This window comes from Melampsora larici-populina, assembly GCF_000204055.1.
Source record: "Melampsora larici-populina 98AG31 unplaced genomic scaffold MELLAscaffold_23, whole genome shotgun sequence".
Lineage (NCBI taxonomy): Eukaryota > Fungi > Basidiomycota > Pucciniomycetes > Pucciniales > Melampsoraceae > Melampsora > Melampsora laricis-populina.
Window position 1 is genome coordinate 850,703 of NW_006768787.1, and position 10,816 is coordinate 861,518.

Consider the following 10,816-nt stretch of genomic DNA (forward strand, 5'->3'; position numbering starts at 1 on the left):
GCTCCCTTTGTTGCTTGATCCTTTTCTGATTGAATTCTGATGAACACCTTTCATAACCGGCCTCTGGCATTCTCTCCCAACAATGACTGATCAAACCAATACAACACAGATGTTGATACCTTATTGGTATCGTATTGGCAATCTGACACAAAAAGTTGGATTTTCTCATATTGGTTCAGCTGAACCCACATGTGGAGCACCTTTTTTCATGTCGGGTATTGGCAATACGATATCCAGGCTTGAACCGACATGAGATCACCTCATAAATTGACTGCTTTGAACCCCAATTGCAGTTGAAATGGCACTTTTGCTACAAATTCCATATTTTATCCACTGTTATTGTTTGGGCAATACAATATGAGCTGCAAGATTTTTTTGGTCTTCATATCGTATTGGGTATTTGGTCAGATATGTATGCCCCTGGTTACGACATGCAAAGTGTCTGAAAAGTCACATTCAATCCGATTATTTTGGGTGTTGTTCCCAAATCCATCTTCCTTGGGCAACCAGCCCTGATTCCCATTTGTCAAACATGTCACAACTTCCATTCACTTCATGAGGCATATATGCACAGCCAGCATATATGCAAAAATATGAGGAGTTCTTGGACTTCCACTCCAAGGGAAGCTCCGGCAGAGGGTCCAATCCAAGGCAACTGTGATGGCCAAAATTTGCCTCAGAGGTATCTTTGGGTGCGCTTTTCCTTGTAGGGGGCATCCAAGGACTCCTTGACATATGTTGCTGAGGCAACTATGAGGGCAGTTCTGGGTGGTCTGGTAAAAAACAGAAAATGTTTGCTGTGATACATCCGTTCCATCTCTGAGAGTTGAGGCACACAAAATGTTTCTTGAAGGTCATGGGTCCCTCAAGTTTGCCAGTCAGCAGCCACATAATTTGTGTTTTGGTCTGGAGACCTGTTGAGATGTGTTCAGGCATCATCTTGAGCTCTTTTTAAGCTTTCCTGAAGCTTGCATGAAGCTTCTGTCAATTCTTTCTGAAGCTTTCATGAATCTTTCATAATTCCGTGGTAGTCACTGGCCTGCCAGAGCCCAGTAGATGGGGGCTGTGAAATAAGTGTGGCATATCAACAACTCCAGCCCAGTCGTTCATTGTATGTGATTTCATCATTTTCCAGTGAGCCAGTAGTTGTGGATCAAGATCAGAAGCTCCTTCAAAGAACTCTGCTGTCCATCTCAGCACGTCTGCCAACCCAATATCCCACATCATCCATAAGCAAGAAGTAGTCTGAACAAGTGCCCAGTGTAGTCGATTCATAATTGCAGCTCTACCCACATCTGTCAGGCCGATCATGAGAAAGACATCAAAAACTTATATCAATATCTTTGGAGATCAAATAAACAACTTACCCTCTGTCAACAATAATTTGCGCCGGACGTCATCAATCTTCACTTGGTATTCCAGCGCCCACCAGATAAGTTGACAAGTCTCTCGAGCAATACGTTTGATTTCCTCTTTAGCTGCTCTCAACAGTAGATAAAGTTGGATACCCTCTCGCGTGTGATCATTTGATGCCCACTCTTCGTCAGGATGGCTCAATCCACCCAAATCCCAGAAGCCGTCTGTCACTGCCATTGACAACAGCTCTTCATACGTGGGATCACATAACATATCCCGGCGCCTACGTCGTGGTTGTGAGTTGTACTTCAAAACATGCCGGTGATAGGTCCTGTATTTCTTCTGTGGCAGGTTCTTTTTTTTGTTATGTTGCTGATTGTTATAAGCCTGATCTGTAGTACCTAAAAAATCTCGTATTCCAACATCAGCAATTCCTTCCTCTAATCAAAACCCTCAAAACTCACCTGTGTGAAGATGGGCTCGTCGTTGCTGCTCGACTAATCCTACCTTAGCCTCGTAAAGGTTAGACTTTGCAATTTGTAAAGCGATGAGCGCTGTTTTGTTGCCATCTAAGATGTTCCAATAAGATTAAATAAGGTCAATCAACGAAATCAAACAACCAAGCTCACCTCGGGCAGCAAGGAGCTTGGTGCCTAGCTCTTGAGCTAGATCATGAGCTTTGGTCTCTGCTAATACAATGGTTTGAGGCAATCTCAATAGATTTTTTTGTTCCTCTCTAGTTTGCATCGTTGGTCTCTTGGCTTGGAGATCTTCCAGCTCCAACACTAGTTGAAATCTTCTACTACCAAAGGTTGATGGCATGATAGTAGTTATGTTTGTAGTAGTGGCTCCAGGAGGAGGTGCAAATGACAACATTGGTGACTCTTATGCAAGTCTGTTCACTGGTTGAATCAACTTCCAACGTAGAATGGAATTCTTCTTCTGAAGATACGGATAAATTTGGAGAAGGTGATGGTTCTAGAGGTACAATCAATTTCTTGTTGCTCATAAATCAAGGATAACAAATTTGTTGGATCAATTTTCCACTCTCACTGCCATGTAAATGATAATAACACTGTGTACCTAAACAATCAGTGCCTAATATAGGCACCCTTCCCTCAGTTCAAAGGTATACAGACCTTACTCAAACTGACCTAAAACCACAAAAAGAAAATAAAGAAAAACATAAAGACAAGTAAGACAATGAGGACTTGTAAGTAATGTTACAGTCATCCCTTGATGTATGCAACTAGTATATATGCATATCACGCTATAAGGATTGGAAAGTTTGCGCCAATTTTTTGGGAACGCAGAGTGCCTGCAAAAAAAATCCTTGATGCATAATGAGTATTGCATATGGGGTTCTGCTAAAAAACATGTTTTATGCTTACAAAGCGAGTAAAAAAGTGTGCATGTAAGCATATGGCACCATATCAAGGGTGCATATGCTTACATAGTTGTGATAAGTACGTACAATAACACTAGGTAAAGTGTCTAATTGTGTAAACTAGTCGAGTAATGTGAGATATACCTAACAATTGTTGTGTTCTTTTTGTTTACATATGTATATGTGATACATATTATTTCTTTTTGTTCCATTTAAATCTTTAAAGGCATTTTGTTTCACTCATCTCAACTACATCCTTCTTCATCAACATTGTTCTCATCCTTTTTTTTCTTTTTTCTTCTACACACTCTCTACGTTGCTCGCTCCTGGTTTTGACTTGTGAGCTGTTCCTCCTCATTTGAAGATCTCATCCTTTTTTTCTTTTTTTTCTACACACTGCCTACATTGCTCGCTCCTGGTTTTGAGCTGTTCCTCCTCACTTGAAGAGCATCATTTCATGTTTCTATTCTACATACTGTACATGCCCTATACCTTTGTATGACCTTTACACACCAATCCAATGCTGTTAAATACAAAATTCTGCCATTCTGACCAAAAAACCAGCATGTAAGCATAAAATTGTTTGTTTTATGCTTACATCATGAATTATGCCTACTTCGCGAGTATGCATCTCACCTTGTTAGCATGGAGTTCCCTGCGCCAAACTCTATGCTTACATTGAGGGATGACTGTAGATGATAAAAATGTACCCAAAGGCTTGGAGGAAAGTTTTAAATTTGAGGAAACAAAAGTGTGAGTGATAAACTTGTGGCTAATTATTTGAGGGATTTCCAATGTACAAGTGTGGTCAAATCAGTAAAGTAGCTATGATGAGAAACATAAGGAAACAACTCACTCTCCTTCCAACAGATGATGAATGAGAGTAAGAAAGGGGGAACAATCATCAAGACTATACAAAAGATTTTCAATCATGGACAACAAAACAAATTGGGGAAGATTGTCAATAACATTGATTGGGATATTGGACTGTCAAACACAAAAGTCACTAAGAGACTGAGTCCTACTACCACTACACAGTTTCAACATAACATCATAACACCTTAGCCTGCTATCATAAGTGCTACTCCTGGAACTGTCTTAATTGTATTTTAACAGGCTCAGTGCTCATAGAGCAGGGAAGACCGGTAAGGACTTGCCTCTGGACACCGTATATGGGCTGGCTCAGGCTCAGGACATTGCCCCAAGTCAAGGGGAAGAGCCTTCCCATCTCCAGTTCCTGGTAGTCCTACCCCCCAAGCTCAATTTGAGCAGAGGCCCCCCCTCAAGAAACCCAACACTCTTTTTTGCAGAAGTTTTTGGTTTGCCCAGGACAACCAGTAAATGTAGATTACGGTGACAACCTTTGCACACAATTCAAACATGACCACATATCTGTGCTCTCAGAAGAGATCACAGAGCTGAGAGTGGACAAACTCAAATTGTTGACAGCTAGAACCCAAAAGACATCACAAGGATATCTTGCAGTCACCTGCGCAATTTCATTGGGGAGGATGAAGAAGGGACATCCTGAGCTGTCAACTGTTAACGCACAGTGTAGGCCGCAAACGTCTAGAGAGATTTCTTGACATCTGTGGGCATGGACTAGAGCAATCTCCTAGTGTTCCTCATATGATTACACCAAATCAAAGGATGCATGATGATGGGCATAGAATTTAAAGATTTGAGACAATCCGGTGTCAATCTCATGGACGGTTGGGGTTTTTATAAGCAGCTCTTGTCAAGTCAGGTGGTGGGCGCGTCTTTTTCAAAATCTGGCGCACCAGTGCGCGGAATTTCAACCCAAAATTTTGCCTCACACCCCCTGTGCTGCAAGGGGTGTGTTGCACCCCCTCTTGAAATCATAATTTTTTAGTTCAGAGCCAAGTCATAACTTAAACCATTCTTCTTTGCAGTAGGTACACTTAGCCTCATGTCGCTTGCTTTTGTCGTCTCCAATTTCTGTTGTACATAAGAAACCCAGTCCAGCAAGCCCCGTGATTTGTGTTTGGTTGAATCCACTTTGATTCTGAGGGCTCCGCCACAACAAATAAATGCCGTATTTCGACTTGATTGTGGTGTAGGTATTGATTTCTTTGGGATAAACAAAAGTTTTTCAAGGTTATGATATCACCACTACACATATTAACCTGATTCTGCTCCCTCCGGTGACTTAGGGTTCCTCATACCCTCGCACCCCTCGCACCCCCCCATTTCTGACCTCGAGGGTGCAACAGGTGCAACGCACCGTGCGGGCGCACCTGGACTCCTGCCCATCACCTGATTGTCAAGTCTGAGCTACCGGACAGGGTTGACCCGGTTTGTGATTCCACAGGCCCCGGGCAAGCCCAGCCTCTCCGGATCAGCACCGGGTCAGTGCAGTGAGACCGGTCAAGGTTTACACCACAGAGGCGTCTTGGCCGGCTACAGTCGGCCATGGCAGGCCAGCCGCAGACCGCCAGCGCTTGCGTAGGGGCAGGCCGTCTGCAGATGGCCCTCACGCAAGACGTCTGCCAGGCGCCTGCTGGTTCGCCTGCAGGCCGGCTGGTTTTTGCCTGCAGACCAGCTGTAATCTGGCTTTCGACGGTCAGCTGGCTCGATGGCCCAACACAATTGCCGGTTTTTTTAGCCCTTGGACTCACTTTCCCGGTCATTTGTAGGCGTTTGGATATCGGTCGGGTGGGCTCAGCTCAGCTCAGGACACACAATTTTGACAAATTAAACACTTGATTTCACAATCACATTCCGTTATCTACAAGTCAGATACAACAATTCTAATACAAGCCTGATGAGAGAGAGGAGCTCCAGAACGCGAGAGAAAAGACCAAATCTTGAAGAAGAACCAATTGACAACAACATATCGTAATACTAATAATGTTGCATTAGTTTTGTCATCTCAAGATTAGTTTCCAAAACAATCATTTGAATGAATTGGCCAATCACTTCTGGCTTCTACGTTGCGGTATTTAAAGATTGATGTTTGATACAATAATAAAACCCACGATGATGAACACCGGAAAAGGCAGAGGAAACTACCCACAAGGTTGAGATGACAATTGCTACTACTATAGGTAAAAGAGACTATGATGTTGAGGTAGGTGGGTTTGTGATGGGGGTTGATAAAAGGTGACTAGTTGTCAATTGAGGCGATAAAAGCAAGCCCACGGTAATGAAGCCAAAGCCACGGCTTCGTCCGGTTTTGCGGTCTTTCATGCCTGAATAGACATACGAGAAGGGCAAGGACATGAGCAAGGTTCAGAACTACACCACTAAAGGGTTTTTGAGAGAATATACGTGAGAAGCAGGATTTTTCCAGCCCCGCCCCCTGGACAGGATTTTTCTTGGGTGTACCCCGGGAAACAGCGCACCATCAGATTACCGCGAGTATCACGGCGGGCACACGGGCACGGATGACCATCCATCCTCACCACACGAACTTCATATATTGCCCACGTGCTCAAAGCTGAGGACCTTGACACGCTGCTCTCACCCAGAGCTCCTAAGATACCGAACACAGCGTCAGATACACATCGATGGCCCATGATCATCACGAGTAATGACCTCCTCTTCAAATTCTCAAATATTAAAACAATCTTTTGAAATTGGTCTGCCTTGACCTGGGCGCCGAGGCCCACGGCCGCTCCCGACGTATTCTTTTTTTCTCCCCACAAAGTTGTACTTACGCCCATGAAACAAACCCTCATGCAGCCAATGGAATCACACATGTTCCGCCCTCAGAGATGTCCAACCGGAGACAACACTCCAGTCGGACGCTCTTCGCATGCTTTGAGACACCCGCAGCTGCTATCAACTCTTCCGAACTCTGCCTTCCTTACTCCCAATTGATCTTCCTGATTTCCGTTCCAACGTATCCCAACACGACCATGTCATCAGCTGCAGCAGCTTATGTACAAGCCAACAACAATGAATGTGAGGCCCAACATCCTCTTGACCATTACAAACCAATCCTAATTAATGATTGTCTCGCCTGTTAGACTTTGTGCAATGTACATCTGGCCCAAATACGGGGCAGTGGATGTGTAAGCTGTGCTCCAGTCGAACGTTTAAGGACAAGTCCAGGCACAGCAAGTTAACGACCCACATCGACCGCGTGCGATTGGCCATTGAAGAAGCCAATGGGCCCCGACGTACCATGGGACCACCTGGTCTAGCATCTCGCTCTACCTTTGCAAACTCGGCACCCTCTCTGCCTCGAGAGTCGCCTGCCGACAGCGATGTCCGCTTCGAGGATCCCCCCAATCCCGTGGACAACACCTGCTCCGATGACCCCATGAGTGATATATTTGACAATCACTCTGACGACCTTGAATCGCTCTATGATGCCTCACATTGGATCGAGATTGATTTGTCTGAGGCTGGTCAGTCCAGTATGGACTTGGACGACTTCATGGATAACGCCTCCGAAAATGACCAGCAAAGTGAAACAGGATCAAAAGGGGACAATGATCCGACTCCAATCACCAACCCGCGCCTCCCATGGTACCCTTTGCGCAAGAAAGAGGTTGGTTTTCATTCCGTCCCCCACGTACATATAAAGCATTTGGTTGAAATGGCCATCTTCCTTCTGAAGCACGCGGCCGCCCTTTTGATAATGGGCACGGGCCGAAACCTAACGTCCACTGCTGAGTACAATCGTTTACGGTGTATTCTGAAGCTGGTCATGAATGTCCACCTCCCTGATCTTGGTCAGTTCATACCGGGATTGGGTGTTCCAGAATGTAGTTCCATGTTGGTGTAAAGGAACGAAGCTGATTGACATTGGAAAAATGTCCTTATTTCATTAGGTCATCTCAAGGATATTCGTAAGGAGCTCAAGGGCCGCCTGGGACTGAGGATCTTGGAACGAACAAGTCCGCTTGGAAATCCCTGCTTTACCCTCTCAGTCACAGACATCATATCACAAGTAAGTAAGCCTCATTCGGAAAGGGTACCAATTGCTGTAATGCTGATGTCGGGTGGTAGGAGCTGTCTAACCCCGAGGTAGCATTCCACATCGAGTTTCTCCCTGAAAAAGACCAAGGCGTGGTTGTGGACCGTTATTCCCAATCCAAGAAGTGGCGCGAAGACCTACCAGCCAGCCTTCGAGTACCAATGGTGGACATTGACGGTGAACATTACTACATTTATGAACCGGCTCAGTTGGACAACTCGCGCGTAGTCATCCCAGTGTTTTTTTATAAGGACCTTTCGGTTGTGCGCGCCAAGTGTTTAGCTGTAGAATCCATAGGCCCTCACGATTTCCTGATCGCAGCAGAGCCAAAGTTTGATTCTGAATGTTTGTTGGATGTGGATGTTCAAACATTTGCAACTTCATTCCCCAAAATTGAATTGTGGAATGGTCAGAAGTGGTGCAAATCTCAAACTCGATTGTTACGTGAGCTATCTTTTTGAAAGTGAAAGCTGTTTAGTTTGGGTCACTGACCAAGATCTACATTATCTGGCGTAGAGTCAACCGCGCAAGGCACAAAGGTCATTGAACTACCCAACGCCTGGCGAGTGAAGGCAAATGGTTTATCCATTCGCAGTGTACCCATAGCTTTGTACTCTGATGATACCTCGGGTAATGTTTCCAAGAAATGGAATAAACATATGTCCTACTACTTCACTCTGGCCGGTTTGAAACCCCGACTCACCAATCAGGAGTACCACATTCACCCGCTCTGCACTTCAAACATTGCCAGCGCTTTGGAGCAAGGAGACCAGATCACTGTAAACATCATTCAACTTCCCCAATTTGGCAGAGGAAAATGATTAATAGTACAGTTTTTCATAAAAGAATCTAATACTGCACACCTGGGCCATTTCACCCACACTACATATGTGCAGCAAGCTAAGTCAATAGTTGTCTATCATGTACATACAGGTCTGCTCAGTTTTTTGCCCATCAGAATAAATAAATCACATGTTATACCACATGTAACTTTTTCGACTTTGAAATTTTTTTCCCAAAAATTCACTACATATAATTCTGTAGCTGCTCAGGCAATATTGTTGAAGCTATGTCTTAGTAACAGAAAGTGTGTTACATGCAGTTGAGTTGATGAGATCACACCAAAACATTGAGTCAGTGTATGTAGTCAATCTTTTGGAAGCTTTTTTCAATCTGAAAGAAGTTACAGCATGTATTACATATGAATAACTTGTCCTGATGAGCAGATAACTGAGCAGAACTGTATGTACATGATAACCACATATTCACTGAGCCTGCTACACATATGTAGTGTGGGTGTTATGGCTCAGGTGTGGAGTGATAGACCATTTTATGACAAATCATACTCCCAATCATTTTTCCCTGCCCACTTGGGGAACCCGAATAATGTCTGCAGTGGATTGTTGACGAGATAAAGTACGTCTTGGGTCCGTCTTTGTTTGGGTCTGTCTGTGTCGTCGAGTTCAAGAAATATTAACTTTGTTCTGGACCTGTTTCCCCGTGCGAAACATCTATAGTTATGCCTCCACGACTGGCTTTCGTGCTTACGACTGTACCTCGAAAAAGGATGTGCTGGTCATGCCCTTCGTCTTATGTCACATGGGTGACTCCCCTATGCACGCTGAGATTTCCAATACAACCAATCCTTCTGGAAAGCTGTCACCGTGCCGTATCTGTGATTTGACTGTGGAGTCGCGTGCTGATAAACAATCAGAAACTTATGTCCAAAAGTTTGTTGGAATAGATGCAGATTGGCAGCCGGTGAGAATCTTTTTGGGTAAGTTAACAGTCAACAAGAGCGATGCTGACTGTTAACTCTCCCTGCCCAGGCGAGTCTTCCCTTTCGCGACTGGACTTTAACAAGAGACCGCACCAGGGAGCTGTGGGAGTTGACACGTCACCCCAAAAGCATCAAGCAATTTGATGTGCTGTCAAAAGAGTATGGTATCCGTGACTCTTTGAATCTACAGTTTGCAAAACAAATCCAAGAAATATACCGAACCAACAAGCACAAAAGCAAAGATTTACAGACAACTCAGCAGGAAATATTTGCCCTTTGTAAAAGGTTTGAGGAACAGTTCGGCGAACATATGTTCAACCCTTTTCTACGCTTGGTCGGTACGCAAAACACTTTCTCTCTAAAACTTCTCTATGTGTAGTTGACCAGGACTGAATGGATCACATGAACTCCGCTCAGGTTTTGACGGTCACTTAGACACTCCGGTTGAATCCCTACATGTCGTCCTTCTGGGTGTGACAAAATATATGTACAGGCACATGATTTCCAACTTATCACCGACCCAGCTGCTGACCATTCAGGGCCGATGGCAAGCTTTCAACATTGATGGTTTGAATGTCGCCAAGGTTCAACCTCGTAATATGGTTCATTACGCCAACAGCCTCCTTGGAAAAGACTTCCGTGTGGTACTGCAGGCGGCTCCATTTGTTTTCTTTGAATTTTTGTCCGATGATTCTAGACACTGCTGGATTGCATTAGTACATTTGGCATCCCTGATTTTTCAGACAAAGATACTGGACAAGGAAGCATACATACATGACCTCGAGATTGTCATCGCACGATTTTTGAACCATTTGGTAGCTCTCACCGCTCAATGGACCAACAAGCCCAAATTCCACATCCTTACCCACCTCCCTTTTTCTGTTCGACGATTTGGCGCGCCGCCTCTCTTCGCAGCCGAAAAAATGGAATCCCAAAATGGAGTCACACGAAAGGGCTCTGTCAAATCAAACCACCATGCCCCCGGGAAAGACATTGCAAACCGGTTCACCGATACAAGACTTCTGCGTATGCTTATCTCCGGAGGATCCTTCTTTGATCACAAACTAGCCATGTGAATGACAGCTTCCCCACTCGTCCGGAATTTATTTCAACAACGTGAAATTCGCGAAGGGTTAGGCCTGCATCTAGCTGATGGCCCCACCAAAATCAAGGTTACATGTGAGTGATCCCCAACTAACCTTTCATTATGTGTGTATTTTCTTCTGACTTAAGCAACATCAGTGCACAAAGGCCTCTCATCCACGCTCGACGGTGATGAGGTGCCTGCTCTACCTATCCAGCTCCTCAACCAATGGCCCAATGCGGAGTGGCAAAAAGCCAAGCA

The 10,816-nt window shown here is 44.6% G+C and overlaps 2 protein-coding genes across 2 annotated transcripts; one reads left to right on the plus strand and one right to left on the minus strand.

Annotated features, from left to right (window-relative positions):
- Positions 1–1,171: 1,171 nt before the first annotated feature.
- On the minus strand, positions 1,172–2,103 carry MELLADRAFT_64005 (uncharacterized protein; the record flags this gene model as incomplete). The annotated part of the gene is made up of 4 exons (XM_007411106.1): positions 1,172–1,245; positions 1,368–1,757; positions 1,821–1,925; positions 1,986–2,103. The coding sequence occupies 4 exons, from the start codon at positions 2,101–2,103 to the stop codon at positions 1,172–1,174; spliced, it is 687 nt and encodes a 228-aa protein (XP_007411168.1).
- A 3,686-nt stretch (positions 2,104–5,789) lies between these two features.
- On the plus strand, positions 5,790–8,207 carry MELLADRAFT_107442 (uncharacterized protein; the record flags this gene model as incomplete). Its single annotated transcript, XM_007411032.1, has 6 exons — positions 5,790–5,834; positions 5,964–6,034; positions 6,414–6,670; positions 6,736–7,262; positions 7,332–7,446; positions 8,170–8,207. The coding sequence occupies 6 exons, from the start codon at positions 5,790–5,792 to the stop codon at positions 8,205–8,207; spliced, it is 1,053 nt and encodes a 350-aa protein (XP_007411094.1).
- Between the last annotated feature and the right edge of the window lie 2,609 nt (positions 8,208–10,816).